This window comes from Xenopus tropicalis, chromosome 8 (genome assembly GCF_000004195.4).
Source record: "Xenopus tropicalis strain Nigerian chromosome 8, UCB_Xtro_10.0, whole genome shotgun sequence".
In the NCBI taxonomy this organism is placed as follows: domain Eukaryota; kingdom Metazoa; phylum Chordata; class Amphibia; order Anura; family Pipidae; genus Xenopus; species Xenopus tropicalis.
In genome coordinates, this window is record NC_030684.2 from 45,684,045 (window position 1) to 45,702,440 (window position 18,396).

The following is an 18,396-nucleotide window of genomic DNA, read 5'->3' on the forward strand; positions in this document are numbered from 1 at the left end:
TATTATTTTCATAATTTATATAAATCCAAAAACCAACACATCCTAGAAATTATGTAGGTGCAGTTTCCTTTACCTCAATTACCTAAACTGCAAAGATGTTGGATATCCGTATCACTGAGATGGAGCTTTAAATGGCTTTAAAATCACACTAAACGGCCACAACTAAACTACCAGCAGACTAGTAAAAATGTTTCACTTTAGGTACATAACATGCTGCTTTTGAATATCCTTGCACCCTTATCATTCTTAAGCCAGATATAAAGAATCATAGTACTGCACTTCAACAATGGAGTGTCGACCGAGTGTGCCTGCGCCCAGGCAAATTCAATGATTCTGGGTGCAGGCACAATTAGAAGATTTTTCAAGTGTAGTGGAGGATTATCAACCTGTTCTTATACAAAGGCTGGCAATGTGCCTTGTGGGGCCTTACTCTTATTAGCCCTCAAATTAGTAATATCAAATATCTCAGCTTCTGCCTGCTGTGCATGATTTTAGATATAGTGTCTACTAGCAACACTACTCTACTTTGCCATAAAGGAAAATATTCCTGTGTAGCTCCATTAAGTGTAGGTATTTCAGGAAATTTTTAAAAGGGTTTGTTTTCTCATTTCTAAGTGATAGCTGATATGGGATAGCTTGTTATGGGAAACATCACCAGTGATGCGTAAAAATGCCCCACAAACTCCACTCTCCGTTTACTCAAGTAAAAATTACAGGTTTAATGAAAACAGCTTCAGTGTGCAAGCCTTTTCTGTAGGCTTGAGTACCGCAGTGTCCCCGGTTTAAGAAATATGAGGGAAACTTGTATCTGTGGGTATTGTATTAGAAAAGAAAAAAGAAAAAGAAACATACCTGATGATTGAACAAATCCTGTGGCAGATACAACTTCATTTTCCACTAATGGTTTGATCTTTTGTTCATCGCTGTCTTCATCTGAATTGTGGCTATTTTCTTGCTCTTCTTCAGAAAGGTCGGATGAGGATTCCTTCTTATTAGAGGCAGGTGTTCTCACTCTTTTGGATTTTTTGGCTTTCTGGGATCTATTTTGATTCTTTTCATCAGAGGACTCACTGTTTTCTTCCTTTTTCTTAGATTTCTGCTTTAAGCCCTTCCTGACAGAATCTTTTTTACCGAGTTTTTTTACTTCCTTCTCCAGCTCAGAATTTGAAGTGTCCGATTGGTCCCCACGTTTCTTTTTGGCAGCTGTTGAGTTTCTAGTTGTCCTTTTGGCTGGCTCAGAACCAGAACTTGAGCTACTTCTTTTTCTCTTAGAATAACCTTTTGCTGTTTTATCTTGACGATTAGAAGTCCTTTTACCACTGTTTGCCTCATTACTGCTATCAAGCTCTGAGGAGCTGTTACTCATAAGGGCTGCCTTTTTAAGTACTTCTGGAACCTCATCTGAATCAGAAGTACTCTTATTCACTTGTGCCTGCATCTTTTTTGCTAATGATCTTTTTGCTTTGGGGCTCTCCCCACTTTCTGCAGGGCTATGCTTTGCTGTAGAATTCCGTTTTTCTTTAGAACATGCTGCCCTTTTGCTTTTTTTCTCTTTGTCTGTGTCATTGCTCTCTTCTTCTGTATTTGAGGCTGCAGAATTTGCATCAGTTTGTCGCCTCCTTGGAGTAGTTTTTACGCGAGGTGATCTCCTGAGAGCAGATTCCTCTAGATCGTTCTCCGATGAGTTCTCAAGGACTTCATCACATGAAGCACTATTTTGATTCTGCGCCTCCGTTTCAGCATCACTACCAATGTCAGCCTTTGGCGATTTGCCTGCACTATTGCTGTCTGCTTTCACTGGGGAATTGGATAGAGACACTGGTGTCAGCTGCACAATCAACTGCTTCTTGACCAGTGGCTTTAGTTCTTCCTTGCACTTTGGTGTAGATACTGCAGTACTCGTTACAGAATCTTGCAAAGAATTTTGCTGCTCTAATGATGCATCCAAGCTATCAAATATATCCTCTGGCACAGAAGATGGGACTGAAACAATGTCCATATCAAGAGCTTCAGTGGAATTGGGCTCAAATGTCGCCTCTGCATTTTTGGATTTCTTTTGTGGTGTGCGCGACTTCCCAGATTTAGAAGACTCAGTGCACTGATCAGCCCTTTTCTTCTCTTTAGTCTTTTCAGGAAGCACAGACTCCCGTTCTTTCTTAGGTGAATCTACACTCTTCTTTCTGTTACCAGGTGAGTTTTCCCTAGGTTTGTCATGCATACTCTTCTGCTTCTTTTTCTGGGATTTTTGCTTACCTTCATTATCATCACTCTCAACTGTTGCTTTTTCATTTTTTCCATCAACATTTTCATCTGCCTCCTCCATGACGACACTTATATCTGTACCCTCTGCATCTGTTGCCAAAACCTCTGTAACGTCAGCAGCAGCTGAACAGGGTTCACTCTTTATTGTATCTTCTTCAGTAAGATCTACATTTTTCCCATTCTGTATCAACGCTTCTTCAGCCTGCTCTGTATCGTTAGAGGCATTCTTGTCACAATCCCTTTGCTTATTGTCAGAATCTGAAGGTTTTGCTTTTTCACGTGCAACTATTTTCTTGGGTTCTTTCTGCTTTTCTTCACCAAGTTTCTTCTCCTTTGCATGTTTATTCTCACTCGTAGTCTCTTTGCTTTTCTTAGATTTCTTTTGCTCGTCAACTGAATGAATCTCTTCCATTAATGTTTCCTCCAAAGCCTCATGGGCTTTCTTTAAGTCACCCAGGACAGATTTAAATGCTTTCAGCTGTCTTAACTTTTCAGCAGGGTTCAATTCATTGTTCGCAGTTCCTTGTTTCATAAACTTTACAAAACTTGCATTCAGGCTAGTTGTTGTCTCAATAAGCTTTTTCGCTTTTTTGAGCATCTCCTTTGGCACCATAAGGGCTCTATAAGAATACGTTAAAGTACCGGCATGTGCATCACCTACATTTTTGCCCTGTCCATTGTAGCTTGAATTCCTTTTATCAGAATCATTTTGGGAGTGCTCATTTGATTTGTTTTTTTCATTGTCTGATTTCATTTTCTTCTTGTTTTGTTGTAACAATTGCTCTAAATTTTCAAACACACTGTCACATGCAGTTACAGAGTCCAGTAAAGGTTCTGGTCGGCAAATGTAGCACTCCCACTTCATTTCTTCATCCATAATAGCAGACAGTTCCTTTCTCCCTAGATTTCGTAGAATGCACTTCTTACAAAAGGCATTATGACAGTAATCACAGCAAATCAAGTTTCCTCCTTCAGCACACCATCTGTGGAGAGGAGGGGGGTGGGGTTACAAAAATTATTTTAGTAAACTTCATTAACAGAAATTGCCATATAACTTGCCATGGTATTATACCCACTATATCGCTGTACAATTTACCATAACCATTTACCTTGACCATAAGCTGCCTATGGCAACACTTTCCAGTGACAGGCAGACCGTTCAAAAGCAAAATATGATTGACAAGCAGGGAATTACTTAAGACAGTATGTTTCCCATAGAGTGAATGCCTTGCAAAAACAATTGGAACTTTGTGTTAAAACCTTAACCAAACCAATTAATTTGGCATTTGTAACACTTTGAAGGTTCAAAATATTTTTATTGTGGCACAAAAGTTAAACAAAAATGTAGACAGTGATCCAAAGGTTTGCAAATGTCTTTAAGCTGGCCAAACACTAACCAATACAGCCTGTCCAATTCACCCCTCTCAACCAAAATGCAGGCTTGTAAACCCATGCATGAGGGCCTGTCCAACTTACATTTGGCCATGGCTGATTAAAAATCCCGTCAGGGGAAGACAAAAGCCCCTTGCCAGTCATCTTTCAATACACTTACCTGCACTGTTCATCCATTCCGTCTGCATCCCGGTTTATGTCATCACTCATGTAATATTTATAGCATGCCTGAAATTAAAACAATATTTGTTCATCTGACAAAAGTTAACAGTCCTACCCTACTCATTAATGTAAATTGCACCCAAGTATAATCTTTTTTTGATGACCTTTGGGTAGTAACCCAATTATAGCAAGTTTCAATTGTCACAAATCTAACAGAACCTATGTAAGTACGTAACTGCTCTCTACAATAAATGGCTTTGAACTGTCATTTCACCTTAAGCCTACATGCTGAAAATCACATATGCTTAAGCATCCATGAAACTCTGGACCCCTGGAATAGGAAAAAGCTCTTTTGAGTTTGCTTCAATATACTTCTTGATTAGAGGTTACTGTATTACCTCTACTCTGTATTATCTCCTACTGCCATCTAGTGTTGTCATGAATTAATGCATTTTAATTTAATTTTCACTCTACAAATGATTTACGTTATTGGGCAATTAAAACTGGCATTCATTCTAATTGGCTAGGGTTGCTGCACAAACACTTGATATATCTATATACAGATTTTTTTTATCCACTACATACACACTGGAAACTGATCATAATAAATAAGATTTTTAAATGGAAAGCAACACTACTGGAGAAATATATTACACCAATCAAACAAAAGTTGGCAAAATGAGCTTTGTTAAGTTGTAGAACACTATGCCATGCTCTTGATAAATGAAAAACTTAAAGCACATAATAAATAAGAATCTTCTTGAATGTTTCCATTAATATTAGTAACATCCTGCTTTAGGTTGTCTGAAAACTGTTTAAAGGCGAAGGAAAGCTACTGAGGCATTTAACTGCCAATTGTTTAGTCACAATAGTGCAAGCTAGAACTCTATTCTGTAGAACGTTTTACCATACCAGAGTAAACAGCCTAGAAGGCCTCTCTGTTTAAGACAGCAGCTGCCATGTTAGCCTGGTCTGATCTCAATTCCAGGCAGCATTGTGCTAGCAGGGAACATCTCAGCTCAGATTACTACAGAGAACGGAAGGGGAGGATGGGGGAGACAGGAGCAAACTGAGCAGACTTGTGCCGTGCCATGCCCTGAAGAATTTTTCCAAGAGGAGGAAGTCTGACACAGGACATCATGTGTCTAGAATAGAAGGAAATAAATGTGGTATTTCTTTTTGCTGAGGACTCAGAGCAGCAGTTCTGCAAGTGTTTATGGCTGTATTTACATAGACCGCCTCTTTTTGATAAAGCTTAATTAGCGTTAACCTTTCCTACTCCTTTAATCAAAAGGCTGACAAAAGGCCTTAGTTTACGCCCAACAAATTCATAGGGTATAAAAAAAAAAAAAAAAAAAGGAGATTCATACCTTACATATCAGCACTTTTAAAGCAGGATGTCGATAAATTGAATCCTTCTGAAAATGATTTACTTGTTGGCCACAGGCTGTGCAGTTAACAATACCATGAAGTCCATCCTCTACAAAAAAAAAATAGATGGAGATGTTCAGATGACATATTATAAGTAATAAACAGATTGATAATCTAGCAATCTGTTGCAGGTACACTAGTTTAGTAAAACTAAAGATGAAAATTAATAATTTGACTAGACCCTAATTTATATTTATCATGTAATATCTGCTGCATTCAGCCATCTTTTATCTCTTGTCTAAAATGAGCCTCATCTACTCTAGTGTGCTTAGTCTTAGATACATAATAAATTGTCTGACAACTAGAGAAAAAAAATATATCTTTAAATATAAACAGAATTTTGAATAATAAGTCAAATGTATGCTCAAATGATTTAAAGACCCTTTAAAAGCTTCACTACATTTATAATCTTAAAAGAATATATACCTGTGCGTTTCTTAGGTATAGTAATATCTGGTTTAGGTTTGTTTCTGCTTCGAAACTCTGGTCCTTTGAAATCATCTTTATCTTCGTTTAAGACAGGTTCTGGTTGTACAACCACTGTACCTAGAAGAGATTAAAGGTTTTTAATATAACAGACTTAAATAGAAAAAAGAACATTCACACCCAATGAGGATTTAATTGTTTGGCGCAAAGAGCAGTAGATGGTACATTATTCAGAATGAGAAGTCACTGATAACTAGCGGTGAAGTCACAGCTCTGGCCTAACCCTTATATAGATACGGGTGCAGAACGTCCATTATATATTCTATGAACACACAAGCAGTGACTGATGGAAGAAAAAACAAACCTAAATGGCTCCAACAATTAGCCAAAAGATTTGTTGAACTGATATTAACTGTTTACAATTTTGTTTTCAAATGAAGGCAGGCTATAGTGCACTGAAAAACTTCACTACATTATACTATGCATTCCAGTAAATGGGGCAATATTCCCTTTTTAGCCTGAACTGGAATTGTAGCGCTTACAACAGAAGTCACCACTGTAAGTGGTAGCTTGACCAAAACGCTCACCTAAGCACTCCCTAGTGATCTGCCACATGCCACAAATATCTGCTAATGTCAGCTCTGCTCCAATTTTATTAATGGCAAGCTACAACAGGCATACAAGGATGTTTTTATCACTTTGGTTCTCTTGGGGAAGTAACCAATGCCTTTGGGCTTACTTTGTTTGAGAGCCAATACAACCAGCTGAGTTTTGTTGTGCACTGTGGCTAACCTCCAACACTAGGGACTGCATACTGCAGTTTAGTGTTACTTTTCCTTTAGACTAAAATGTAATCATAAACAGAAGTACCCAAAAAAGACATGTGGTTAACTAGACAAAAAAATATAAGTTGATGGAATAGTTGCCATAGTGTTCAGCCAGGTTATCTGTTGATAAACCACAAACATCACAAAATTTCAGCTCAGCAGTTAAAACGTTGCAAATTGAGGTAAAATATTTCAGAACCAAAAGGTGCTCCAAAGACCATTTTTATAATGCACCAAAGAAATATATTAAAAGGCAGCTAACATACCTATGGGCAAGCTTTCCATATCAACTTCATTCTCAGAATTCTCATTAGACCCATCTAAATTGACAACTTCATCTGGCACAGTCTCTTCATCTGACCCAACATATTTTTGGACAAATGAGGGTTTCCTAAAAAAAAAAAATTACTCAGTGAAAAAGACTTAAGATCACTTGCAAAGAGCGTTAAAGGGGCACTTCACCTTGAAATTACTGTAATTATGATTGGTCATATTCTTAGCATCTTTTCGTCTAGTCTTCATTTGTTATGGATTTGTAATTTGCCTCCTGAGTCTGCTTATTTACAGAGTGTTATTGAAAACACTTTCTAGTTTTGGAATCACTGACCCTAGCAGCCGGAAAACAAATGCACTGATGGTTACATTTTTACTGTTACTTTTGTCCTTGTTCGTTGGTCCTATTCTTATCTAGTTAGTAGGGTGAGTGGAACACTAGCAACTAGATAGCTCTTAAAATCATGCCAAACTGGAGAGCTTTAGAACAAAAAAATGTAAAATAAAAATGAAGACTAACTAAAAATTATTTTAGAATATCAAAACACAAAAGATTATTTTAAGTTGTAATACCCATTAACAAAACAAAGTGTGTGTTTTGTTTAGTAAATGATGAACAGACTAGTCACAATAGTGCAAGCTAGAACGCTTAGATTTATTCTGCAGAAAGCTTTACCATACCTGAGTAAACATCCCTAGAAGCTCCCTCTGTTTAAGATAGCAGCTGCCATTTTAGCTTGGTCTCAGTAGCTTCCATGCTGCAGCTAAGGCAGCAGGTATCTCAGATTGCACAGCACAATTGGGAGGGGGAGAGAGGAATGCAAACTGAGAAAACTCATGGTGTGCCCAGAAGGATTTTTCCGAGAGAAGGACATCCGATATAGAACTCAGGTTTTTTGTGAGTGCTTATGGCTATATAAAGCTTACTTCGTTTTTTACCTTTTCTTCTGCTTAAAGTAAGCATTTTTTTTTTATTTGACGAATATCATACCTATTCGATATCACTGGCTATTCATTTGAATATTCAGTATTTAACCAAAGCCAAACCTGGCTAAAAAGTGCAGAAATATAAAAAAATTCCAAAGTTAAACTTGGATCTGTATAATGAATTTGTAATAAACCAGTAATAAAACAGGGTTAATAAAACACTTCCTTGTCATAAGACACTGTATAAACTCACCTTTTTGAACGAGATGATCCCAAGGACTTGAGTTTTTCAGAAGTACTTCCCTACAACCACAAAAAAGAACATATGACAAATTTAATAACATTTCTGGGTCAGTTTATTTCTAGCTCATGAGGTTCCAGGAAAATGTGCCACAGAAGCCAGGGCCACTGGCTTCCATTGTGCATGTTTGTGTTACCTTTAGCATGACACAGACTGTATACAAATCTAAGAACTCTGAAAGAAGGGTCACCAATTGACTAAAGAAAGCCCTCTTTAATGAGCTGCCCTTAATGCCAAAGCCTAACAAAAGCTTAAGCTTGGGGAAGGGATGGGTTTGATAGGGCTTTGACATGTTTTGAGTATGCTCATACTAACCGTAAGAAGGTGACTTAACTTGCAGTTGCCCAATTCATAATAATGAATAATCTAATGAATAAGAATAATTTAAATGTGATAAATAGAATTCAAAGTTTAACAAACACTAAAATAACCTAAGGGATTCAGTTGTGATTTTTATGGTATACTTTTTATTTCTAAATTACACTGTTTACATAGCAAATAATTCACTCTATCATTTAAACATTTACTAGCTGTAATATTTTTTTTTTAACAATTCTTTTATTGAGTTTAGATGTACATATTTTGCTTTATATTGTTTCATTGTCAATTGCTTATTGTACAGAAAGAAAGTAAATAAAGTATATTAACAACATAACCATAATAACATTGCAGTTTCTTCTTTACTGATACCTGAGTTATATTTCCTTCAACCTTTATTTCTGGTTACTAGCATGCCCTTCAGGGTCTTAGCAAATTAGTAATGTTATTTTTACCTTGTGCCTGGGTGTGTAGGTTATTCGGGGGGGGGGGGAGATTTGGGACTGCCATCCTCCCCGACCTGCATATCTTAGGGGGGTTCTGCATCTACCCACGATGACCATATTTTATCAAATTTTTGATGGCACCCCCTCCTTATGCACATTAGCTTATATAGGGGTATGGCTTTGTTGATCATGGATTCCCATGCTGCCACTCTAGGGCCTTCTGGCAATTTCCAGTATAGGGCAATCGTTTTTTTTGCGTACATACACAGTATAAGAAGTAGTGTTATTTCGGCCCTTTTAGGTGATAGATCCTCTAACTGGTTTAGCAGTATTACTGTTGGATCTAACTGAAGTATTAGATTAGTTCTGTTCCTTATGGTATTTGCTACTTTCCCCCAGAAGCGTTGTGCCTGTGGGCAGCTCCACACCATATGTAGGAAATCAGCTGGAGAGTGACAGCATCTGGGACATTCCTGTCCTATGTCTGGGTGTATTTTATGCAGCCTTTGGGGTGTCATAAAAGTGCGGTGGAGGTATTTCAGCTGTGTTAGTTTGTCTCTGCTACTGATAATCCCCTCAAATGTTGACTCTAGTATGCTCTCCCATTGGTCTGGGATGAGCTGGGGAATGTCTCTGCCATTTCTCTCGTAATTTGGTGAGATTTGTATTGCCTGTCCATAAAACATTGAGAGGGGTTTTTTGAGGTCCTCTATATGAATTAGAGTCTCAATATTTCTTGGGGTTATATCCGCTGTTAGACCTCCAAATTGTGTTCCAGTTGCATGGCGCAGTTGTAAGTATCTAACAAGCATAGTATTGGGGAGAGAACAGATTTGTTTGAGTTCTTGAAAGGCAAGCAGTTCGCCCTGTGGCATTATATCCGATATATATTTAATATTATGGCGTGCCCATATTCTGGGGTCAGGTATTGTTTGGGGTTATGCCATAAAGAGGTGTACTGCGAGCAGTGTGGTTGTGTCTTTGGAAAGGTTTGGAGTGCTTTCTTCCATGCACTAACCGTGGCTCTCATTAGCTGAGTAGCCTTTTCAGTACCGTTTGTACCCCTGTATAACAGGTTTTGTAGTTCCTCTTGGGACCCCATAATTTGTATTTCAAGCAAAGTGGCTGCGTTAGTCAAGGATGGTGAGGTCCATCTCCACGCCGTAACTAACTGCGAGGCCAAATAGTACAGATGTGTGTTTGGGGCTGCCAATCCCCCCCCCCAGTAGTTTGGCGTTGTAGCGTCTGTAAAGATATTCGGGGTTGTTCCCCGTTCCAGAAGAGGGACACCATTAGGCCTTTTAGTTTCCGGAAGATTGTTTGGGGCATTGTTATGGGGGATTGTCTGTAAATATAAGTTAGCTTAGGGATAACTATCATCTTAAATAAATTTATTCTTCCAGTTAGTGTAAGGGGTAATCGCCTCCATGAGTCAATTTTGTTCTCTAGGTATCTCATAATCGGGTTGATATTTAGTTCTGGGTATTTCGTTAGGTCCCCATGAATCCTCACCCCTAAGTATTTAAAGGAGTTTACCCATTTTAGTTGATTTGTTTGATCGGGTGGGTTGGGAAAAGCGTCTATTGGAAGAATAACTGATTTGGCCCAGTTTATTCTAAGGCCGGAGTAGAAGGTGTGGTTATTAATGATATCTAGGGCCGAGGATAGGGCTTGGTGTGGATTGGCCAGGTATAGAAGAGTGTCGTCTGCGTACATCGACACTAGTTCTGTTAGATTGCCCAGTTTAAGCCCCTCTACCTCTTGTGTTAATTTAAGACGAGATGCCAGAGGTTCCATTGCGAGGGCAAAGAGTAGGGGTGATAGGGGACATCCTTGTCTAGTGCCCCTGCTTACTGGAAAAAAGCTTGATAAGTTGACGTTAGTGCGAACTCTGGCTATTGGGGAAGTGTATAGTGCCTTGATCCAGGCTATGAATGTGGGGGGTATTCCCATTGTATTGAGTGTGGCCCATAGGTATTCCCACTGCACAGAATCGAAGGCCTTTTCGTTATCCAAGGAGACAACTATCCTTTCCCCCTCATTGTCATGTCTGATGGATAAGTTTGTGAACAATCTTCGGATGTTAGTGTCAGTTGACCTGCCAGGCATGAATCCTGTCTGGTCTGGGGATATTAGGTCTGTGATGTATTTAGTTAGTCTATTAGCTAATACCTTTGCTAGAATTTTGGCATCTACATTTATTAGGGATATGGGTCTGTAGGAGGAGCACAAATGTGGGTCTTTCCCGGGTTTGAGTATAAGAACTATCAGAGTTTCCCTCATTGATTGTGGTAGTAAGTTTCCATTTTGTACCCCGTTATATAATTGAGCCAGCGTGGGTGCTAGTTTTTTGGCATGTCGTTTGTACCATTCTCCTGGCATGCCGTCCAGTCCTGGCGTTTTCCCTGAGGGTAGGGCCGCTATTGCTATCTCTATTTCTGATGTTGTGATGTCTTGTGCGATCTGCTGCGTTGCTGTTGGTGAGATTGTGGGGAGATGTAGGGAGTCTAGGTATAGGTTTTCTGGGGTTGTTTGGAGTTTAGTTGTAATATAGCTCAGAGTAGAAGTTTTGGAAGGCCTGGTTTATTTCTTCAGGGGCGGAGGTGATTTGGCCATTAGGTAGTTCTATTGCTGATATGGAGGTGCTAACGGTGTCATCCCTGGATATTATCGTTTATAGCACCATGTAGTATAATAGAATAATTTGAGTGCATAGAGTGATACGTAGGGCCTATCCAAGCCTTCTTAAGGGCTAGGATTTTGTTGCCTGTCAGATGGGTCTCTTGTAGCATAATTATTTGTGGCTTAACCTTTTTTAAGAAATCAAATACCAGCCTTCTTTTTATAGCATTCCCCATACCTCTCACATTCCATGATATTATCTTGGCTATAGCCATATTTTAACCTTTCCTATGTGTGGGCTACTAAAGTACCCAGAAGGTTAAGAAACATAATGGTTAGATGAAGTTCATACACTGCATTGTAACAAGTAAAACCGTAACAACTTATTCCCTTCCCATCCCTCCCCACCCACTCTATTGTAAAAAATATAACCATGAGTGAGTCTACTTCCCGAACAGTGAAACTTTAAGGTGTTTGAGGGTTAATTCTGGCCTAAGCCTTGCAAGTAGTCTTGCTATGGATCTGTGCCCCGAGCTCCGAGCTTGGGGTTTAGTGTCTGAGTCCTGCATATTTTACCATTTAGCAGTACTGTTCCCGCTGGCATAGATGGCGCCAGCCCCGTAGTAAATAGTGTAGTGATTATCAGAGTTATGATTGGTACGTTATATGGGGTACTTGAAGAGTGATTGTGTCTTTGGTGTTGTTACCTGTCCGACAGTCTAGGCTTTAGTTTATCCTCCATTAGGGTGTTCCCAGGTTAGTGTAGATCTCGGCTGGGAGAGTTGCGCGTGCGTGTTTCGAGCCAGGCGACCGTTTCCTCTGGTGTATTAAAGAAATGAGTTTTCCCGTTGTCTGTTATTCTGAGACGGGCTGGGAAGATCATCGCGTATGGGATCCTTCTTTGCCTAAGCTGTTGCTTGACTTCCATGAATTTTGCTCGTTTTCCTTACTTCAGCCGAGAAGTCTGGGTAGATTGAAACTTTCTTGTTTTCAAAGGTGATGTCTCCTGCTTTTCTTGCTTCTGCCAGTGCTGCATCTCTGTCACAGTAGTTAAGTAGTCGTGCAATCAATGGCCTTGCTGCGGCACACGGGGGAGGTCGTCTGCCCGGGATTCTGGGTGCCCGCTCTACTGTAAATGCTGCGGAGAAGGCCGTTTGCCCAAAGGTACTGGTCAGCCATTATTCTACAAACTTTTCGGGTGTTGTTCCTTCAGCCCTTTCGGGGATACCCAATATACAAATATTATTTCGTCTCTAGGTCGTCAGCCTTTGCTTCCAATGCTTGTATTTGTTTTTCAGTGTTTGTTATGCGCCCTGGTAACGGATTTGTATTGTCTTCCAGTTCCCCTATTCTGCGCTCCACTTCTCCCGTTCGCTCCCTAATTTTTCATCATGTTTTAGAATTGTGAATTCTGTTTTGAGTTCATCCATTCTAGTTATTAGCACTGTATGGTTGCCAGTTATGGTATTGAGCACCTCCGTTAATGTAGGCTCAGGAGGGTGCACGTATTGTGTTGGTGCTGTAGGCCCATTTGCCCCAGACGGGGTGTCTGCTAGTGGGGGAGCGTTGGGGTAGTGGGGCCCTCGCATATTGTTCCAGCCTGCGGGCAGCCGTCTCACCTTTGTGTGTCCCTGGCGGGTTAGCGTTGCGCATTGCGTTCAGGTCGGCGCCATCTTGAGACATGGTAGCTGTAGTTGAGCGGGTCCGTGCCTTTTTCGCGGTTGCCTTGTTTCGGCCCATCCGCAGGGTTTGTGCTGTTTGGGGCTTTTGGGTAGTTACCCCTGTGTCGGCGGACTCCTTGGGATGCGGTCGTTGCAGGGTTATAGCAGGATTTTTAGTATCCCCAGGCTCGGGACTGTGCGTCCTACCCGGATCTCATGCTGGCCACGCCCCCACTAGCTGTAATATTGGTGTGTAAGCAGCCACCTCAGTGCATTGTGCCTAAGTCTGAGCTTTCAGAAGGAGCAAGCGCTACATATTAGAACTGCTTTCAGGTAACCTACTGTTTCACCTACTCCCATGTAACTGGAGGAGTCCCAAGTCAGACATGAATTTCTTACTATTGAGTGCTATATACTGGGAGCTGCTATCTGGGCTGATATCACTCAACTTGCACAACTTGCAGCGCAGCAGTAAAGTGTGACTGAAGTTTATCAAAGCACAGGTCACGTGGCTGTGGCACCCTGGGAAATGAAAAATATAGCTAGTCCCATGTAAAATTTCAAAATAAAATATTTAAAAAAATCTGTTTGTGCTTGTAAAAAACAGATGTCAAAGCAGTAATCTACTGGAGAAGCTCTATTTAAACAAAACATGTTTCCCATGACAGTATTCCTTTAAAGTGCCTTTCCTCACTTAGTAGACTAATATAATTTAAAGCCTGAGATTGACCTTTCCCAACTCCCACTGGTGAGGACAATTGCTGCCATCAGAATATTCATTAGCACTTCCCTACAAAAGCAGAGTAAAGCAAAGCAAGAAGGAAATTTCTGGCTAGTACAGTAAGTCAGATTCAGACAGTATAGAAAGTATAGAAATCTAATTTTATATAACCCTATGCAATATAATACCTCTTGATATCGGCTATTTACATTAGTGTTGTTGTGCTACATGTGCTACATGTGTATTTCTTAACAGTATATATGTTTTACATTAGTGCAGGGAATAGAATTTGGGCACAGATCACCTTGTCATATCTGTAGATTGAATTTACAAGTTAAAAAAATTGTTTTCCTAAAGTCTACCTCATCCATGTTGTTTTCCATTGGATGCAGTCGGTGTACAGACTTGACTTTAGCTGTAAAATAGAAAGGTAGGATTATTCTTTGGTTACTGAATTATACAATAGCAAAACATTCAGCATGACTATACTTGTGAGTGAAAATAAAATCACCAATATAAGCATTCTACCTTCCCAGACGACTGAAAAGATTTCTTATTCCACACAGAGTTTCCTTATCAGACCAACCAGTATAGCAACTCTCATGTGTATGGTATGAAACACATAACACAATGAGTTCAAAAAAGCACAATACTGTTTCTATAGTTGCAGTAAGTACAGGTGTGGGACCTGTTCTCCAGAATACTCAGGACCTAGAAAAGGTGTTTTTTTGTAATATGGCTCACTATATTTCATGTCTACTAAAAGATCACTTAAACATTTAATAAACCCAATAACATTGCTTCACTTCCAATATGGATTAATTAAATCTAAGTTTCAAGTCTAATTAAATGTTTTATTATTACAGAGATGACCGCTGGTGTATTCAGCTAAAATTCCCCATTAGCCTGACAAAACCTGTGAAACTCTACATCAGATACTCAATATTTTAATAATTATAATTTTACCTGCACTTCTGCTCACAGACTGTCTTGTTGGAGAAGTTGTGTCCTCAGATTCTTCTGAGGAGTGAGCTAGAAAATCATGAAGTTTCTTCACCAATGTATTTAACTTGCTTTCACTAAGAAAATGAGAGAAAATTATTTAAGTTGACTATAGAAGGGTGGCACACTGCTTTAATTATATACCCAGGTGCACAGTAAAAATAAAACACATGATATAAAAAAGACTAGCAACACTGGGATTTCTGTGAAAATCAAAAAAGCATATTTTAATGTGCATATACAGCCAACGTGACGTTTCGGCCCTCCCTGTGAAGCTATTCACAAAATAGTTAAACAGTTCATAGTTAAGGTTAAAAAAAAAAAAAAAAAAGCCCTATTCCAACCATTCCAAAAAAACAGGCAAACGTCCATAACATAAACTGGCCAGAAATCCTCGAGAGAATTGATGGCTGCGGCATAATAGCATAATGCATAGTCACATAATAATCTGAATAGCACGTTTCAACAATAATATTGAACGCATGCCGAGTTATCTGTTTGGGTTAAATGTTACATTTACAGATATAACCTCACATTCAGCAACTCAGCCACTGAGCAAGTACAAGGCCATCAGGCAGAGGTAGAGTACAATTTTAGATCTTGTTTCCCACAGGGTTGCTGAATGGGCTGGTAAATAAATCCCAAGAACAAATCATCATAAAATCGCTTTTATTCTCGCTTGACCTTACTAAGCAAAACCCTAGCTATTAATCTTAGCTCTAATTCAAGTATCACTTTAGTTTGAAAAGCCTTACAAAATAAGTATTTCAGTTATAACTGTTTGCATCTTGCCCGCTTGAGGATACATATTTAAGCCTAAATATGTTGTTAGTATAAACAAGTATTGCTGATAAGGCACCTAAAAACGTGTCCAAAAAAATAGGCAAAGCTAGAAAGACGGCACCCAAAGACAATACTGCCACAGTTAAATATAGGCTACATGAGATCTGTCCCCTTTTGCAATTCCTCCAGTGGAACCAGAAGCCATGCCTTGACCCTGGGAGAGGGAGGCCAGTTAATTTATATCTAGGCACATGGTTAATGCCCTGGGTGGGGGTGAAGCATGTACAGTGTTCCACAATGTAGGATTGCAAGGTTTAAACACACTAAAGGCCCCCGCCCCACCTACCGGTGTGCGATTTCGAGAGAATCCAGGCTAACGACGAAGGGTATAGGAAAAGACGGTTCGGCCCCCGATGCAACTAGATTTTTTAGCCTGCACAATCGATATCTGGCCGATTTCAGGCCAGGTATCAGTCGGGCAGGCCTGTCAGTAGTGGCCATACAAGGGCCGATTAGCTGCCGAATCGGTCTAAGGGACCAATATCCGCAGTTAGAATCGGCCCATGCATGGGGACCTTAAGACAATAGTGGCATCAGTAATCACACACTGGTCAGAGGTGAGCGCCCAAGGTGGCACATTAGGCATATCCTGGCTGACTCTAAAATACAAGATGGTGGCCGAGAGGAAGGAAGGCACAAGTTTAACTCTAGGCTAAAAGGTTTTTTTTTTTTGTTTTTTTTTTAAAAACCCTGTATGGGGGGAAATTTACTAAAACAAAATGGGAAAAATACACTTGCTGCTCCTTAATACATTGCTAAATGAAGTGTACCAAGAAAGTTGATTCTTCCATTTGACAACCAAATTACATTTGGGAAAGGAATAGATCAATACAAAGCTAAAGCTGGCCATACACGTGGCGATCTCACGATGTTTCGTACGACCGTCGGTCGCACGAAACATCGTCAGATCCGCCACACACCATTCAGGGCTGAATCGGCAGGTAAGGAGGTAGAAACAATAGGATTTCTACCTCCTTCTGCCGATTCAGCTCTGAAGGGAGAATTTTGGTCAGGCGCCTTCTATGGCGCCCGATCAAAATTTTCTAACTTGGCCGATCGGTGAGCCGACCGATTTCAGCAGCTTCCTGCGATATCGGTCGGCTCGCTGACATGCCATACACGCACCGATTATCGTACGAAACGAGGTTTCGTACGATAATATCGGTGCGTGTATGGCCACCTTAATACAGTAATGTAATAAATGAAGCAAGTTTGCTCAAGTCTAGTAACCTACAGCAGCCATATATCAGATGTTCACTTTCAAATAGGTGCCCAGTAAATTCAACATGTTTACTAATTATTATAGGTGTCTAGATTTGTAGCAAGCTTTGCACCTTTTATGAGACAACCAACCAAAACTGCTAGCAGTCAGTAGAACTTTCATAGACATTAAGGAATACTATAGCCCCAGAATGAATATTTAACCAACGAATATTATGATATAAACTAAGTGGCCTATTTAAGATTCTTACCAAACTGGAATAAATATCAGTAAATATTGCTCTTTTACCTTGAGCCACTATTTTGTGATGGTTTTTGTGCTCCCTCAGAGATCGCTGACCAGACATACAGCATCTCTAACTAACAGGAAGAAGGTCGGTCTATTAAAGGAACAGTAACACCAAAAAATGAAAGTGTATAAATTAACTAAAATATAATGTGCTGCTGCCCTGCACTGGTAGAAGTTGTGTGTTTACTTCAGAAAGTCTACTATAATTTATATAAATAAGCTGCTATGTAGCCATGGATGCAGCCATTCAAAGGAGAAAAGGCACAGGCACATAGCAGATAACAGATAAAACACTATTCTACAGAACTTGTCTGTTATCTGCTGTGTAACCTGTGCCTTTTCTCCTTTTTTCCAGCTTGAATGGCTGCCCCCGTGGCTACACAGCAGCTTATTATATAAATTATAGTAGTGTTACTGTAGCAAACAACAGTTTTACCAGTGCAGGGCAACAGTGCATTGTATTTTTATTATTATTATTATTAAAGCGCTTTCATTTTTTAGTGTTACTGTTCCTTTAATTGGCAGATGTGACCCAACATTATCTGTGTGCCCTTGGTGTGTTTGTGTGTACCGTGATTTGTATGATTGCAATTTTCTATTTAGGATTATCCAATGACACATAAACTAAAGATATATTTTTATGAAAATGGTTTGTTTAGATGAAACAGGGTTTTATATATGAGATGTTTTATGCAATATATTTCTATAGAGACCTATATTGAACAGGGGTACAGTTTTTCTTTAATGAAAAAAAAAAAAAAAAAAAAAAGAAAAAAATGTAGAAATTTATTTCTAATGTTAAAACATTTGGCCATACATGGGAAGATTTAAGTTGCCGAATTAGGCCCTTCAGACTGATTCAGCATCTTATCTGCCTGTTTTATGGGGCTGACGGGCCTACCTGACCAATAGCTGGCCAAAAATTGGTCAGGCTTGATTTTCCCATTGGATCAAGGACCACATCAGCTTACACCCATCCTTGTAATTCAATCATTTGGCCCTAAGGCTGAACAATCTAACCAGAACAGAATCTCTCACCTTAGGTGGGCATATCGGAAAGGTGGCCATACACGTAGCAATTCCGACCTTTGGTGCGACCATTGGTCGCACAAAGATCGCTCCCACCCTCCACTGATGTTCAGTGCTGAATCGTCAGATATGGAGGTAGAAACAATAGAAATTCCACCTCCACCTGGCGATACAGCCCTGAACTTTGAGTCGCCTTCAATCGTTTAACCTGGCAGATTGACCGATATCCACAGCCTTCGAGCC

The 18,396-nt window shown here is 39.7% G+C and overlaps 1 protein-coding gene across 2 annotated transcripts in view; it reads right to left on the reverse strand.

Annotated features, from left to right (window-relative positions):
* The window catches only part of atrx (alpha thalassemia/mental retardation syndrome X-linked), a 94,720-nt gene that overhangs the window by 64,046 nt on the left and 12,278 nt on the right, over positions 1-18,396 (reverse strand). For both annotated transcript variants that reach the window (XM_002931812.5, XM_004915742.4), the window contains 8 exons: positions 14,736-14,848; positions 14,132-14,184; positions 7,954-8,003; positions 6,767-6,891; positions 5,674-5,793; positions 5,187-5,296; positions 3,815-3,882; positions 853-3,245 (listed from right to left, as the gene is read on the reverse strand). In XM_002931812.5, coding sequence (XP_002931858.1) covers positions 853-3,245; positions 3,815-3,882; positions 5,187-5,296; positions 5,674-5,793; positions 6,767-6,891; positions 7,954-8,003; positions 14,132-14,184; positions 14,736-14,848 — 3,032 coding nt within the window. The remainder of the gene's footprint in view (positions 1-852; positions 3,246-3,814; positions 3,883-5,186; positions 5,297-5,673; positions 5,794-6,766; positions 6,892-7,953; positions 8,004-14,131; positions 14,185-14,735; positions 14,849-18,396) is intronic.